Source organism: Coregonus clupeaformis, chromosome 13, assembly GCF_020615455.1.
Source record: "Coregonus clupeaformis isolate EN_2021a chromosome 13, ASM2061545v1, whole genome shotgun sequence".
In the NCBI taxonomy this organism is placed as follows: domain Eukaryota; kingdom Metazoa; phylum Chordata; class Actinopteri; order Salmoniformes; family Salmonidae; genus Coregonus; species Coregonus clupeaformis.
Genome location: NC_059204.1, coordinates 58,046,556 through 58,064,026, shown reverse-complemented (window position 1 = coordinate 58,064,026; position 17,471 = coordinate 58,046,556). Strand labels below are relative to the sequence as shown.

At 44.3% G+C, this 17,471-nt stretch overlaps 1 protein-coding gene across 2 annotated transcripts in view; it reads right to left on the bottom strand.

Moving 5' to 3' along the window:
* LOC121579995 (THO complex subunit 2) overlaps window positions 1–17,471 on the bottom strand; it is a 57,263-nt gene that overhangs the window by 21,660 nt on the left and 18,132 nt on the right. For both annotated transcript variants that reach the window (XM_041895049.2, XM_041895050.2), the window contains exons 16-26: window positions 11,435–11,519; window positions 5,670–5,763; window positions 5,428–5,508; window positions 5,005–5,101; window positions 4,235–4,352; window positions 3,917–4,096; window positions 3,282–3,446; window positions 2,508–2,783; window positions 1,295–1,436; window positions 558–715; window positions 1–129 (exon numbers count right to left, since the gene is read on the bottom strand). In XM_041895049.2, the coding sequence (XP_041750983.2) occupies window positions 1–129; window positions 558–715; window positions 1,295–1,436; window positions 2,508–2,783; window positions 3,282–3,446; window positions 3,917–4,096; window positions 4,235–4,352; window positions 5,005–5,101; window positions 5,428–5,508; window positions 5,670–5,763; window positions 11,435–11,519 (1,525 nt within the window). The remainder of the gene's footprint in view (window positions 130–557; window positions 716–1,294; window positions 1,437–2,507; window positions 2,784–3,281; window positions 3,447–3,916; window positions 4,097–4,234; window positions 4,353–5,004; window positions 5,102–5,427; window positions 5,509–5,669; window positions 5,764–11,434; window positions 11,520–17,471) is intronic.

Below are 17,471 nucleotides of genomic sequence, written 5' to 3'. Positions count from 1 at the left end.
CTTCTCGTAGACGGCACGGTCGCTGTGCCAGCGGGTCACAGTCTCCAGCATGCAGCACAGGAAACGTCCGTAGCGCCGCGACTCGTTCTCCGTGCAGCTGGCCACCGTGTAGATGATGTCAGAGAACACCTGCAGAGAGGACCACGCAACACAGGAGGTCAGGACAAAGTAATGAAGTGATGAAAATCCCATGGTATAATGACATGTGACAACCAGAGATAGTAGAGGGCAAAAACTGAGAAAGGGGGAGAGAGAGAGAGAGAGAGAGAGAGAGAGAGAGAGAGAGAGAGAGAGAGAGAGAGAGAGAGAGAGAGAGAGAGAGAGAGAGAGAGAGAGAGAGAGAGAGAGAGAGAGAGAGAGAGAGAGAGAGAGAGAGAGAGAGAGAGAGAGAGAGAGAGAGAGAGAGAGAGAGAGAGAGAGAGAGAGAGAGAGAGAGAGAAAGAGAGAGAGAGAGAAAAAGACGGAGAGAGAAAGAAAGAGAGAAAGACAGAGAGAGAGAAAGAAAGACAGAGAGAGAGAAAGAAAGACAGAGAGAGAGAGAAAGGGAGAAGTCTCACCCGGTCATAGCAGAGCAGGGTGCAGAAGTTGGGGGTCTTCTGCTGGTGCACCAGCTCCACAAAGCGGGCACAGTACACAGCGTCGATGGCAGAGAAGATACAGCGAGGGAACAGACACAGCTGCAGGAACTTAGTGATGGTCTCATTCTTGGTGGATTCTGAACGAGGGAGAAAAGAGAGGGAGAGAGGAAAATGAATAAAAAGGATGGGAGAAGAACAGTAAATTAGAATTGCAGTCAACTAACTCCCATGACTCATCTTTTGAGTGACTAATTCTTCAAGCAAGATTTGAGAAGGTTCAAACACACACTCCTTTAAAATGTAATTAGCTTGGGTTGTACAGCTGTACAAAGAAATCGTTAAATATGACTGATGTGTTCGTTAATGAAATGGGAGAGTTGACAGCTGCCATTAGCCCACATCCACCAAAACGGACTATGGCGCCTTTAAATCAAACAACTCCATATTAATGTCATTACTTGTCGGTCGGTCATGCTCGTTAACTGGGCTAAAACAAACAAGATGAGGCTGGTTTTGAGGCGCCTCCTGGGAGCTGAGGGGGCTTAGCAGTCCTGTGGTGTTACTGTCCCAACAACAGAGCCTGCTGTTAGTGAGTGAGAGAGCGAGAGAGAGAGAGAGAGAGAGAGAGAGAGCGAGGGAGCGAGAGCGAGGGAGAGAGGGAGAGAGGAGGAGAGAGAGAGGGAGAGAGGAGGAGAGAGGGAGAGAGAGGATCTTACTGGCAAGGAGCCAGTTGTCTTTCTCCAGTTTGAGGCGGTGCAGGACCCTCTGGACGTGCTCCAGCTGTTTCTTCTCCTCCTCCTGCAGCTTGTCCTGTAGGGCCGTGCAGCGCTCCTTCTCTTTCTTCTTCTTGTTCATGGGCTGCAGACAGACAGCAGACACCAGACAGACAGGCTGGTTAGTGTATGTTCATGGGCTGCAGACAGACAGCAGACACCAGACAGACAGGCTGGTTAGTGTGTGTTCATGGGCTGCAGACAGACAGCAGACACCAGACAGACAGGCTGGTTAGTGTATGTTCATGGGCTGCAGACAGACAGCAGACACCAGACAGACAGGCTGGTTAGTGTATGTTCATGGGCTGCAGACAGACAGCAGACACCAGACAGACAGGCTGGTTAGTGTATGTTCATGGGCTGCAGACAGACAGCAGACACCAGACAGACAGGCTGGTTAGTGTATGTTCATGGGCTGCAGACAGACAGCAGACACCAGACAGACAGGCTGGTTAGTGTATGTTCATGGGCTGCAGACAGACAGCAGACAGACAGGCTGGTTAGTGTATGTTCATGGGCTGCAGACAGACAGCAGACACCAGACAGACAGGCTGGTTAGTGTATGTTCATGGGCTGCAGACAGACAGCAGACACCAGACAGACAGGCTGGTTAGTGTATGTTCATGGGCTGCAGACAGACAGCAGACACCAGACAGACAGGCTGGTTAGTGTATGTTCATGGGCTGCAGACAGACAGCAGACACCATAGACAAACAAACAGGCTGCTGTTTAGATGGGGAGAACACATACACAGAGAGAACACTAATAACAACTTAGAGCTGAAGCCCAATACAATTACAGTGCAATTACCATAACTCTCCAAGTCAAGTGATAATTGAGACCATTGCAATTACACCACAATGAACTGTGTGACTGTGTTTGGAGGGCATTTAATGAGCTGTTGATGAGGGAGAGATTAACTGGAAGATGAGAATAGTCTCTGTGTGCTGCAGTATCAAGGGGTCTGATAGATGCCTGGGGTCCTGTTCATTAGGCACCAAACATAAGAAAACAGACTGAAACAGGGAGGGACTACTTGGACTTGTCCACTACATGGTCCAATAAGAAATGCTAATTTTCATTTTCCGTAGCAAATCTTTTAAAACTGTTTTCCATTGTGTGCTCTAATGAACATGGCCCTGATGATGTGACTCACCACATCAGGGTTCTCCTCGATAGCCTTGACCTGGACCTGTAGCTTCTTCACCTCGCGGTCGTAGGCGTTGTGTGGCACGGCCAGGTCGTACATGGTCAGCGACCAGAAGGTGGCGTAGAACTGGGGTCGGAGGTCGTCCCAGACGCGGGGCGGGTGCAGGGACACCACGGCCTCATGCACCGGCGACATCACCAGCTCACACGCCGCCACGTACTTATGGACCTTCTGCTGCTGCCGGTTGCTCTTCTCAGCTTTCTTCAGCTCATCATACTTAGACTGTGGAGAGAGGAGGGGACACTGTTTCAGTACAGGAGTTTATGCAGTCTGAAAGCAGCAGCCTGGGTCAGCCTGATCCATGGTGCTGTACTATACATGACTCCCAGCAGGACAGTGAGTCTGATCTGTTCCCAGACACACAACCTGACATGATGAATGTGTGTCAGATGTGATTGTTCAGATGGCGTGACCATGTCGTGTGACGGCAGCAGAGGGGGAACTCAGGATGTTTCACGCCCGGCCAGGGGGACAGTAAATCAGGTTACACAGCACATGGGAGGAGCGCGGCTGTCGCTCTCTGGAACTAAAACCATTCTTCTTCCAGAACTCTATATGGCCAGTGTTCTCAAAGCATTACTGTGCACATCAATTCAAGGTTGCAGTCGTATGAGTTTGTATTGAATATATTTGTAGATCTGTTATACTCACTGTGGATGTATCCATTGGTCATATTGTACAAGCTAAGGGTGAACTACCAGAGGGAAGGAGACTACTCACCAGGATCTGATGTCCGTACATGGGGCGTGAGAGGAAGAAGGCAGCGTCGTGGGGTGTGTGGAACTGGTTACAGAGGATGTCGATGGAGGGAACACGCTTGATGTAATCCTCAGTACTCAGGTTGGAGGCCAGGAAGCCACCGAACTGGACCAGGGTGTCGTGACACTGTAGCCAGGGGACAGGGAAGAGAGTCAGAGTGTGCAGAATGGCACCCTAACCCTTCTTTAGTGCACTACTTTTGACAAGGGCCCGCATGGGCTCTGGTCGAAAGTAGTGCTCTATATAGGAAATAGGGTGCTATTTTTTACACATGCCAAGGAGTTCATTCTCCCTTATTGCACAGACATGTTTGTGTGTTATTAATCCCACAGTTCCTCATTTGTTTAAGGACACAACCTGGTTTATTAAAACCATCCATCAATGTGGCCCAATACGGCACACAGAGGCAATTTTGGGAGATTATCGAAGAGGAAACCTCACAGCTTCAAGGCAACTTGGGGGAATTAAACTAAACATCATTGTCAGCTGTGTAATGTTTAAGAAATGTAGTAATGAAAAAAAGGGAGAATTCCATTCCCCTGATGTAGCTTATCGACATGACTTCAACTTACCCTCTGCAGGTTATGAGTACGTACCTGGTCGTAGAGCTTGCCCACCAGTTTGAGGTGTTTCTCGCCCCCCTCCAGAAACACCACGCCATTGCGTTGCTGGGCCATGAGGAGACAGAGGGGCAGAGCCAGCTCATGGTCCAACAGGGCATCCTTTAGACGCTGGGACGACTTCTTAGTGTTACGGATCTGACCAAAGTAACCACCCTGGGGACAGAAAGAAAATTGAATTGAATTATTTCAAGTCATGCTGAGCAATAGCCAACTAATGCAATGTGCCTCAGCTTTGAGCTAGTCATGGTGTATAGTTTCAACGTTTAAGTCAGACTAAAGATGGCCCTGTACCTCAGCTTTGAGCTGCTCCCCTCCAGTCATAGCCTCCATCTGCTCTGATGTCATCTCGTCCGTGATCTCGATGCCGGCCATCTTCTGCACCACCTCTTTTAGAATCAGCAGGTCAAAACTGCAGTGGGGGGAAAACACAACAGAAACACATTGTATGCATATTTGTGAATGCGGACAAACAAATAGTATGTGCACGTACACAAAAATAAACACGTGTCAACAAACACGGTTGGGTGAAAACAATCATAGGAGTAGCTAAGGACAGCGCACTAATAATAGTATAATTCAGCAAATCTACATGACAATTCTGTCCCATGCTGTTTCATGGGCACTATGGCAGAGAGCCACCTCTATTTACTTCCCCTGCATCCCTGGCCCTGGAGAAGGATGGGAGAGGGAGGGAGGGATCAAGAGAAAGTTGCCATGGAGCCTAGTGTGATTCGCTACCTGCTGACTCCAGCCATTACAGGGAGACCAGCACTGTGATAATTACCCTCCCCTCCTCCATGGGTGCCCAAACACCCACACAGTCAGCATCCTCCTCATCAACACCACATTACTCAGCAGCTCTGCCCAAGCCAGGGCCCTGCAGGGAGGCACAACAACAGCCAAGGCTCCTCTCCCTCTGCCCCTCTCTCTCAGCCCAGAGCCTGGCCAGACAGAGGGGACCCAGTTGACTGACTACGAGCGACAGACTCCATCACAATGAATCAAATCAGAGCCAGCAAGCCAATGAGGTGGCTGTCTGCCTGACGAGGAGTTATTGTTACCTCTTCCCTGCTTTCAGCGTATTGGTCACATACTGGAGGAGGCCGGCCAACTCGATTGGGTATTTCCTGAACACCGCTCCACACAGACTAGCCAGGCCTGGATAGGAGACAGGAGAAAGGTCAGCAGATCATTAGTTAGCAAGCAGACATATGTTGCATAAAACACGGTCAACTAAAGTAGAGTTGCACTGGGATGTCACTACATGGAACTAAAGCCCACCCTAATGCCCCTTTGATAATAAAGCTGATTCGTGACATCAGGGTCGTGTTTGGTAGGGTACACTGTAGTAAAACATTTTGTAACGTAAAATGAAAATCTGAGTTCAGGTGGTACCTCCCCTTTTCACACCATTTCCAAATATTTTCTCCTGAACACAACCCAAGTCAAATAATCCCCCCACATTGCTGTAGTAGTGAACTCACTCTGAAGCCAGGAGGATATCGTAGTGTCGTCATGTTTCATCTTCTCTTTCTCTGGATTGGCCAGCGCTTCAATAATGCAATCTATGGGCAACGAGTTAAGGGGCACAACATGGCAAGTCTTAATACAGTCTGACTACTATGGCTGGACTAAAGCATTCCAAATACATAGTTAAACATAGTACTGAATGTGTATAAATACATCAGTAAAAACAGCAAGTCACGAAATGGCAGAGTAAGGATACAGGCCATGACGTCATAGTTGAGCGAGGTGAGGTATTTGAGGGAGTCTACCACTGGACCGATGAGGTTGTCATACCACTGGATCTGAGACAGGATCTGAGAGAGTGACAATAAATACCTGGTTAATACAATACAGACCAGAGTGAGGCTCTCTCTCCACTAGCCTACCTATTGTTCCTGCAGTAAGGAGCATTCACCATCTTCATCAAATGTTTTCATCATTTATTTGCAGAGAATCGCCAAAAAGCCTACCCGTATGCAAATTAGGGAGACAAATTACCAATTCAATTCGGTAGGCTACTGACGAGTCACTCACTTTAACGTCACTGTCTGGCAAGTCCTGTTGGACTTCATATCGAAAATAAAACAAGATCTTTAGTTTACTTGTCCGGATAAGATACCATGGACATAACTACGTTTGCACGATTGATGAATGGCAAGGATATATGGGATCGACTTTATTCACTGAGTTGACACCTTTTATAAACTAGTCAAGCTTGCTGTTTGTCAATCAAAGCACAGTACATTTCCTATGTGCCACCTTTCTGTGGCTGCATATGAAACACAGCAGGGTCCAATGTTAACTTTTTTTTCTCACTGGCCCGGTGGGCCAGTTGGCCAAAAATCTACTGGCCCTAACAGAATTTCTACTGGCCCAGACATGGTGTAGTTCTTAAATGCATTGCGGTCATGCAGGGCAAATAGTTTGGCATGTGTTCTCCCTGTATTCAGCTATTAAGAGGCTTCATTTGGTTATTACAATATGTACACTACCAGTCAGACGTTTGGACTCACCTACTCATTCAAGGGTTTTTCTTAATGTTTTTACATTGTAGAATAATAGTGAAGACATCAAATCTATGAAATAACACATATGGAATCATGTAGTAACCAAAAAAGTGTTAAACAAATCGAAATATATTCTATATTTGAGATTCTTCAAATAGCCACCCTTTGCCTTGATGACTCTATTCTTTAGAATTGCATTGTATTAACTGCATTCATTTTTGTTTCGAAAGTATGTCGTTTTGAGATTTCAAAATAGGACGCTGCCCCTTTAAGACCAACGTTCCAAAAGAGATCTCAACATGGCTACAGTAGGCTAGCAAAGACTAATGGCAGGTGTCTTTTTGTAGCTTTCTTTTTGCAGACTATCAACAGTAGCCAGCATATTGCTAGTATGTTAGCTATTGAAGGTTTACATTTGTAAATCACTTTGCCTAAAATAAATAAGTTCAGCGAGTAGATTGCTATTGCTAACAACCCATCCACAACGCACGACTATACATGATAAAGTGAAAATCTGAGGACCGCACCAGACCCTAACCCGCTAATATAGAAAATGCGCTGTAGGCTACAGTCAGACATGATGGAACGAGTTTTTGACAGGGGGTGCAGGATTTTTTTTTGCCCAATTTAGATATGCTTCTGCTTATAATTTCAGACATTTTGGTAGGCTATTTGTTAGTCAACTTGTCTATAATTAGATACATGTAACTTCTCGTCTGTCATTATATGGTGCCATAGAAGACTAAATAAACCCTTGCTCACCAGAATAATGTCATAAATGGATAGAATGAATGCTTCAATCTAGTTGACATCGGTCAATTTCTGTGTCATCTCTGCTTTAAAACTGGAAAGATTTTTTTGTGCAAAATGTCAACTTGACCGGTTGTAAGGAAATAGAAAGCTGTGAAAACAACCCAAGATGTTCAGCTTGGAAGCATATTTTATGTGGTTGAAATACTATCAGCTTTTATGATGCTGATAAAGATAGCACCTCTATAGACGGTATCTAACGGTGCATTCTCTCAAGACGCTGAAAGAAAGAAATCATATTTCTCCACTCCTGTTCCCAAGTCAAAATGTTACCTACATTTGGTATATAATTTTACCCCAAGAAATGCGTAATTCTGTAGGAGTTAATATTAAGGCTATGTGGGAGGTTTCAGACCTACAGTCAGTGTCCAGATTTCAGTTTCCATTTAAACCATCTGAACAGTTGGCTACAGTTCCCTTGACGTGCCATACGCTTATTTGAAGTTCCGTCTTGTGACTGTCATATTTGTTTAGGGCCTCACAATCATCACACATAACATAGCCGGCACTGCTATCATCCTCTTTTACCACTTCACAAAATATTTCCCAAACATGACTTATCTGGCCCTCCAGTCACTTTATTATTATTTTTGCCTCCATGGATCGACATTAACATTTCCTGCCCTTTCCCACATGCATTTGGCGATTGGCATGTAGGCTATTTTGCACTTACAGTTAGGCCCTAAAGCTTCCGCACTAATGCCAGATAGCCTAAAATAATGAAAGAAACATCTCAATGTAGCCTATAGATACAGTTGAAGTCGTAAGTTTACATACACTTAGGTTGGAGTCATTAAAACTTGTTTTTCAACCACGCCACAATATTCTTGTTAACAAACTGTAGTTTTGGCAAGTTGGTTAGGACATCTACTTTGTGCATGACACAAGTAATTTTGTGCATGACACAAGCACCCCCGCAGCATCATGCTGTGGGGATGCTTTGCTGCAGGTGGGACTGGTGCACTTCACAAAATAGATGGCATCATGAGGAAGGAAAATTATGTGGATATATTGAAGCAACATCTCAAGACATCAGACAGGAAGTTAAAGCTTGGTCACAAATGGGTCTTCCAAATGGACAAATCTTCCAAAGTTGTGGCAAAATGGCTTAAGGACAACAAAGTCAAGTTATTGGAGTGGCCATCACAAAGCCCTGACCTCAATCTTATAGAACATTTGTGGACAGAACTGAAAAAGCGTGTGCGAAAAAGGAGGCCTACAAACCTGACTCAGTTACACCAGCTCTGTCAGGAGGAATGGGCCAAAATTCACCCAACTTATTGTGGGAAGCTTGTGGAAGGCTACCCGAAACATTTGACCCAAGTTAAACAATTTAAAGGCAATGCTACCAAATACTAATTGAGTGTATGTAAACTTCTGACCCACTGGGAATGTGATGAAAGAAATAAAATCTGAAATAAATCATTCTTTCTACTTTTATTCTGACATTTCACATTCTTAAAATAAAGTGGTGATCCTAACTGACCTAAGACAGGGAATTTTTACTAGGATTAAATGTCAGGAATTGTGAAAAACTGAGTTTAAATGTATTTGGCTAAGGTGTATGTAAACTTCCGACTTCAACTGTATATACATTGCACAATAATGATCCATTCAGGTATTGCTTTTTCCCTTTATTCAACCCACCCGCCCTTCATCCACACAATATTTAATGAGCCTAAACCCACCCGCCCCCCGGATATAACCGCAAGGACTGAGGGATATGAGTCAACCCATGCATCACTAATGGGTTCTTCTTTTTGCTCTGGACTGCTCACGTGTGCTGTGGTAAGGCACCAACTCATGTAGGCTACTGCTCGAGAAGTTGTGATGCGGGAGCGTGGTGGTGCTTGAATGAACCGCAAATCATATTGCTCAAATACAAATAGCATGACATTTACACTTGTAGTCTTCCAAGGTAGAGTAGGTAAATGTTGAACTGGAATGCAAAAATGCGCAAAAAAGTTACTGGCCGGATAGGGCCACTCCCTGACGAGATCCACTGGCCCAACACGTGTTTACTGCCCGCGAAATAAAATAAATGAATGTGCCAGAAAACCATAGGCTAAGTGGATTTCGACTCATCTTTACCACATTATATGGGACGTGCAAATTCACTCACATTATAATGGGACATGCAAATTCATGCGCTCTCCCGCCGTGTAGTTCGACTGCAACCACAGCACACTACTTGATGGGTCATTCGCGAATGAACTGCTTTATTTTTTTTACGGATCTTTTTGGTGAATGTCGGGAACAGAATCGCATCAGTGAAAGCGCCGCATAGGTGAAAGAGCTGTTAATTTGGCTCCCTGATTTGCATACTGCTACTACTGCTTTTTGATCTCAAAACAACGTTTTTCTGCAGATAAGTTACAAAATCATTCTAAAGCGGGTGAATCCTCACTGTAGAAACAATAAATAGTGGGGAGAGCATGTAAATCTGGCCCACGCTGATTTGCAGGCCATCTAATAATTTGGACAGGTAAATATTTATTTGAACGTGCATTTCACAACATAATGGTAGCCTACCCTTTGGGCTTTACATTGGAGATTTGCAATTTCTTCATGGTTCTAGGTCGATTTTTAAGCATTTTGAACTTAGAGCCGTTTGGGAACCAAATGGGCCATCTCTTTTACGTGAACGGAGGAGTCAAATGAGCAGGCTCACAGAAAATACTTGGAATTCCCGAGCACACAACACACACACACCAAAGTACCGAGAGGCGGGACCGACAGCAGACTGTCAAACCAGCAGTGTTTCCCTGTCATCGCTCACTTTGTAACTGACAGGCGCCTGTCCTATCAATAGATGCTATAAGATGCATATCGTTCATTCTAGCAGGAGCGGGCTTGGCAACCTATATATTTATTATGGACACAGTATGATTTACATTAGTTATCTTGTTGTTATTAGTCCCATCCTTCAGCTCCATTCAACCCCTCCCATCTATCTCTAAACACCATCCATATAGGATTTCTATTTGCCATATATTTTTCAACTGTACTGTGATGTTTCACAAAAGTTCTGAACCCTTCTATTCTCATTGTTTCTACAGATTGTAAATTGAAAAAACATTTTTGCTAAAAGTTTATATTTACATGTTAATATTATCTTCAGATTATAACTATTACGTCTCATATTTTAACTAAATGTAATCTATTAGCTTCCAAAATGTAAGTAGGTATATCTAGCTGTCCAATAACACAGAATGGCTTATCCTGCACTTTGTAAAAACCCAGAGTGCATTGAGTGAATGTTGGAAAAAGATTTTGGTTCCTTACTAAACATAGCAATGTGAATGCAAAGAGGACTCAGACCACAAAATAGGTGAAGTGAACTGGCAAAAGAGTTGAGTCCTCATTCAAAGGAAAGGGCAGCGTGAATACAAAGAGAACAGAGTTATTTTGCTTTATTTTTTACCCCAGAGTTCACTTTAAAGAGGACTGAGATCATTTTTAAAAAGAGGACTATATGTGAAAACACCCTCAGAGGCCATTCAGTCAGACTGCAGGCTGAGAGACGAAGAGATGGAATGGAGGCTTTAAGAGGAGCAGCACAGCTTATTCCTGACTCAGTCAGTTCCCGTCCTCCTCTCTCTCCTCCTTCCACTGTCAGGCAGAGCCACAGAGCCAAGCCCTTTCTCATTCTATTAATGTCCTGCTGCTGAGGCACCACAAAACCCCCTCCACTCATCTCCTCTTTCTGTTTGGCCGACAATTTTCCTCAAGTAATTTTTGGAGATGTGAGAGATTTAGGGGAGGGTTAGGGAATAGTGCTTATGCCGTAGAGAGGGACAGGAGAGGACATGGATGGGGGTGTTCTAGCAAGATAAGACAGGCTCTGATGGAGAGTAAACAGTCGCAGTGAATCAAATTTACATTCAGCCCCCATTTTCAGCAGCAGCTTATCTTTACAATGGTAGATTTTTATCTATACAGTCGCCTTAAAAGAATGTCTCTCTGCCCCATCGAGATTGTGTCCTCTACTGAGCCCTTTTCACTGTCAAGATGAAATACTCAGTTAAAGTAGGAGTAGGGCATTAACTATTTAACAAGTCTGGAGATATCATTCAAAATAAGGCTAATATTAGTGTCCGTATTTTAACACTGCTTTCAACTGTACAGTAGGTGAATAGAAGTTCATAAAATGATTGAGAATACATACATAGTCAAAGAGGATGGTGGGGTTGCTATGGCTCAGCTTGCCTATCTGGCGCCCAGATGGTTTCACATTCTCTTTGGTCAATCGCCTGGGAAAAAGAAAGGAAGAAAGAGATTGAAGCATCTTGCTGCCAATACATTTAACCCTGACAATTATGTGGCACCCCTGGTTTGATGGTTAGGCTAGATTGAAAAATATTATTTAGTAGAAGAATTTACAACTAATAATGAACTTGCACTCAATGGTTGCTTGCTTCATGCTGATATCCATTTATCAAAATTATATTTTTCCCCTCTCACACAGCATTATTGACAAAATTATGATTCATGTCAACAAAACTAAGGGAAGGAAATGTTTGTACACTAATCCATGCTTGTTAAAACCTACAGCTCACACCAGAGAGACACAGACAGACACATTGTGGTGGGGAGTAATGACAATGTCAGTGTGTGGATGTTAGAATACAGTGAGGTCTGAGGTAGGCTTGTCTGCGAGGGAGGGAGGGAGAGGGGTGGTGATTGAGAAGTAGGTAGCTAAAGCACCACCACCAGGCACTCATTTCCTACTGCGGTGCTGCACAGCACACGCATACTGTATACACGATGCAGACCAGGGACAGGCACGACACATTAATTCCCTTCCTTGTTCTCGTCTGCATTAGCCACCTTGTAGTGACGCAGAGCAGTTGTGACATTTCACTCAGCAGCGCTGTATCCATATCAAGAGGTATGGTTAATGACGTCCAAGCAATGTTCCATTTTCATGATTAATAAGCACTGGACTAAAAGCACCGACATCCTTCAGTTCATTACACAAGACTAAGATGCAAACAGGGACAGCAAAGGGATGGATTGAATGAATAATCAAATGTAATTATTCAGTAGCAGCAACTTAAGTAACAATGGTTTGTACAACATGGGGCTAGGGGCTGGTGAGAAGGTCAATGACCTATGAGAGCAGGACAGCAGGCCAGAGGAGAAGGGTTGTAGTGCTGCTACGCTAGCCTCAAATCTGACATGGATGGGAGTAGTCCACTCAAGTGCATCTCTGGAGCAATTTTCTCTAATCCCCCCCACTCCAGCTCTCCCTGCCTGCCTTCCACTGCACCAGAGCTGCAGGATCTCAGCCCTCCTCCACTTCATCCATTAGTCTCCCCTCCTACACAATAAACTGTCCCATCCCCCAGCACGCTGGTGTGCTTATATTCCCTATCACCAACACCACCACACACCCTCAGGGTCATTCCCCTTGTCAAGGCGCTCACACACGCAAACACAAGCAATCAGTGGAAACACCTTCATAGGAGCCAGAGCGTTTACAAAATATGTGTGTGTGTGTGTGTGGGGGGACCCTGGCTGGCCGAGCAGTGTTCCTGCCGGGTGGGATCCAGCAGAATATTGATGACTCTAGGGAAAGGAGGCCTGCTCCATACCCAGCTGCCAGCTTCCATTAAAATAAATGGAGGAATTACCTTTTTTATTTTCTTCCGTGAGGGGGGTTGGGCTCGGGGGGTGGGTAGAGTAGGAAACAAACCATTGCTTCCCAGAGTGCCTGCTCTGTCTTACATTATCACACAGCCCAGAGGTGCTGGCTTTGTGTGTGTGGTGGCAGTGATGGGAATACTTCCAATGTTCACTGGTACAGTACAGGGAGCAGTGAAACATTAGGCCTCAGGCACAAACATTGAATGAAGATGTACTTCCACACATGGAAAACAAGTATGTATCATACAGCATTCCTGTGAAAAACAGTAAATATGAGGTATACAGTAGCAAATACTATGCATGTACCATGAAGTGCCATTGGAAATGCATAGGATTTCATTTTAAAAGGGACAGTCCAGAATTGGTATATTCTATCCTTCAGCCGTTTACCAAAACAAGTGACAGGGTGATCACTTTGTGTTTCAAATCCCGAATGGCTCCATTAATGCAATCGTGCCTAAATCAAATAGACTGTAAGCATGTTATACAGCCAGTGTGATGATCAGGTGCTTATCATTCCTCATGCAATAAAGACCGTTCCTCTTAGGACATACACTACCAGTCAAACGTTTGGACACACCTACTCATTCAAGGGATTTTCTTTATTTTTACTATTTTCTACATTGTACAATAGTAGTGAAGACATGAAAACTATTAAATAACACACATGGAATCATGTAGTAAACAAAAAAGGGCTAAACAAATCAAAATATATTTTATATTTGAGATTCTTCAAATAGCCATCCTTTGCCTTGATGACAGCTTTGCACACTCTTGGCATTCTCTCAAGCAGCTTCATGAGGTAGTCACCTGGAATGCATTTCAATTAACAGGTGTGCCTTCTTAAAAGTTAATTTGTGGAATTTCTTTCCTTCTTAATGCGTTTGAGCCAATCAGTTGTGTTGTGACAAGGTGGGGGGTTATACAGAAGATAGCCCTATTTGGTAAAAGACCAAGTCCATATTATGGCAAGAAGAGCTCAAATAAGAAAAGAGAAACGACAGTCCATCATTACTTTAAGACATGAAGGTCAGTCAATGCGGAAAATGTGAAGCACTTTGAAAGTTTCTTCAAGTACAGTCACAAAAACCATCAAGCGCTATGATGAAACTAGCTCTCATGAGGACCGCCACAGGAAAGGAAGAACCAGAGTTACCTCTGCTACAGCGGATAGGTTCATTATAGTTACCAGCCTAAGAAATTGCAGCCCAAATAAATGCTTCACAAAGTTGAAGTAACAGGCACATTTCAACATCAAATGTTCAGAGGACACTGTGTGAATCAGGCCTTCATGGTCTAATTGCTGCAAAGAAACCACCACTAAAGAACACCAATAAGAAGAGACTTACTTGGGCCAAGAAACACAAGCAATGGCCATTAGACCGGTGGAAATCTGTCCTTTGGTCTGGAGTCCAAATTGGATACTTTTGGTTCCAACCGCCGTGTCTTTGTGAGACGCAGTGTGGGTGAACGGATGATCTCCGCATGTGTAGCTCCCACCGTGAAGCATGGAGGAGGTGGTGTTATGGTGTGGGGGTGCTTTGCTGGTGAGACTGTCTGATTTATTTAGAATTCAAGGCACACTTAACCAGCATGGCTACCACAGCATTCTGCAGCGATACGCCATCCCATTTGGTTTGGGCTTAGTGGGACTAGCATTTGTTTTTTAACAGGACAATGACCCAACACACCTCCAGGCTGTGTAAGGGCTATTTTACCAAGAAGGAGAGTGATGGAGTGCTGCATCAGATGACCTGGCCTCCACAATCCCCCGACCTCAACCAAATTGAGATGGTTTGGGATGAGTTGGACCGCAGAGTGAAGGCAAAGCAGCCAACAAGTGCTCAGCATATGTGGGAACTCCTTCAAGACTGTTGGAAAAGCATTCCAGGTGAGGCTGGTTGAGAGAATGCCAAGCGTGTGCAAAGCTGTCATCAAGGCAAAGGGTGGCTACTTTGAAAAAATCTCAAATATAAAATATATTTTGATTTGTTTAACACTTTTTTTGGTTCCTACTTGATTCCACATGTGTTATTTCATAGTTTTGATGTCTTCACTACACAATGTAGAAAATAGTAAAAAATAAAGAAAAACCCTTGAATGAGTAGGTGTGTCCAAACTTTTGACTGGTACTGTATGTGCACAACATTTTCACTGTGCTAAAATATAATTTATTCCGCTCCAGGTATTATAGCAGTAAGAAATGTGGTGAATCGAGTGAACATGTAGTCCGGATATTCAGTAGGGTGTGAGTGGCTGAAACTCAGCACTGACCCCACAAAGCCCAGTGTTTCAGAAATAAAACGAGCCTGGGGCCCATTCCAAAGTAGGCACCCACACCAGCCCACATCTGCTATTATGAGTGTGTGTGTGTGTGTGTCAGCGTGTATGTGTGTGAGAGCGTGTCTTTATGGAAGTGTGAGCGAGAATGTTTTTGAGAACTAGATTCAATGAAATATTACTGGCCCAGTTAATGGCCTATTTTGTGTGCAAGCCATTAGTAGATGTGAGCACTTATATCAAATAATGCCATGAAAGTCACAGAACAGTCCTAGCTGTGCCAACCTAAAAATGTACCATGGTAACCATAGCTGCATGTTAGCGCTTCTCAGCAGCACCCACCACACACACACCAGCGTTCATACACATTTAGACAGATGGAATTTCACAACTTTTCCATGACCTTCAATCAAATTTCCATGACGAACAATTGGCAGCATCTATGTACATATAAAAAAAGTAAGGGTACTATGTGGTATCAACACTGGGAGACTACTCTCTGATCCAATGTACAGTCGTGGTCAAAAGTTCTGAGAATGACACAAATACTAATTTTCACAAAGTCTGCTGCCTCAGTTTTGATGATGGCAATTTGCATATACTCCAGAATGTCATGAAGAGTGATCAGATGAATTGCAATTAATTGCAAAGTCCCTCTTTGCCATTCAAATTTACTTAATCCCCCAAAAACATTTCCACTGCATTTCAGCCCTGCCACAAAAGGACCAGCTGACATCATGTCAGTGATTCTCTCATTAACACAGGTGAGAGTGTTGACGAGGACAAGGCTGGAAATCACTCTGTCATGCTGATTGAGTTAGAAGAACAGACTGGAAGCTTTAAAAGGAGGGTGGTGCTTGAAATCATTGTTCTTCCTCTGTTAACCATGGTTACCTGCAAGGAAACACGTGCCGTCATCATTGTTTTGCACAAAAAGGGCTTCACAGGCAAGGATATTGCTGCTAGTAAGATTGCACTTAAATCAACCATTTATCGGATCATCAAGAACTTCAAGGAGAGAGGTTCAATTGTTGTGAAGGCGGCGTCAGGGCACCCAAGAAAGTCCAGCAAGCGCCAGGACCGTCTCCTAAAGTTGATTCAGCTGCGGGATCGGGGCACCACCAGTGCAGAGCTTGCTCAGGAATGGCAGCAGGCAGGTGTGAGTGCATCTGCATGCACAGTGAGGCGAATACTTTTGGAGGATGGCCTGGTGTCAAGAAGGGCAGCAAAGAAGCCACTTCTCTCCAGGAAAAACATCAGGGACAGACTGATATTCTGCAAAAGGTATAGGGATTGGACTGCTGAGGACTGGGGTAAAGTCATTTTCTCTGATGAATCCCCTTTCCGATTGTTTGGGGCATCCGGAAAACACCTTGTCCGGAGAAGACAAGGTGTCATGCCAACAGTAAAGCATCCTGAGACCATTCATGTGTGGGGTTGCTTCTCAGCCAAGGGAGTGGGCTCACTCACAATTTTGCCTAAGAACACAGCCATGAATAAAGAATGGTACCAACACATCCTCAGAGAGCAACTTCTCCCAACCATCCAAGAACAGTTTGGTGACGACCAATACCTTTTCCAGCAAGATGGAGCACCTTGCCATAAGGCAAAAGTGATAACTAAGTGGCTCGGGGTACAAAACACAGACATTTTGGGTCCATGGCCAGGAAACTCCCCAGACCTTAATCCCATTGAGAACTTGTGGTCGATCCTCAAGAGGCGGGTGGACAAACAAAAACACACAAATTCTGACAAACTCCAATGATTGATTATGCAAGAATGGGCTGCCATCAGTCAGGATGTGGCCCAGAAGTTAATTGACAGCATGCCAGGGCAGATTGCAGAGGTCTTGAAAAAGAAGGGTCAACACTGCAAATATTGACTCTTTGCATAAACTAAATGTCATTGTCAATAAAAGCCTTTGACACTTATGGAATGCTTGTAATTATACTTCAGTATACCATAGTAACATCTGACAAAAATATCTCATAACACTGAAGCAGCGAACTTTGTGAAGACCAATACTTGTGTCATTCTCAAAACTTTTGACCACGACTGTACCATCTCCTGTCGTTGGGCAAGGCACTTAACCCTCCCACCAAGTAGAACAACCTGTTAGGCAACTGCATAAAACACATGTGGTCAACCGTCAGTGGCTCAGTCTGGAGAACTACTGGGTGGGCAGGCTTTTGATCCAGCCCTGTTCAAACACATCAGAGTTCATTTATCAAGGTCCGGTTGAGCAGCTCATTTCTAAAATGTGGTTTGTTAGAGGG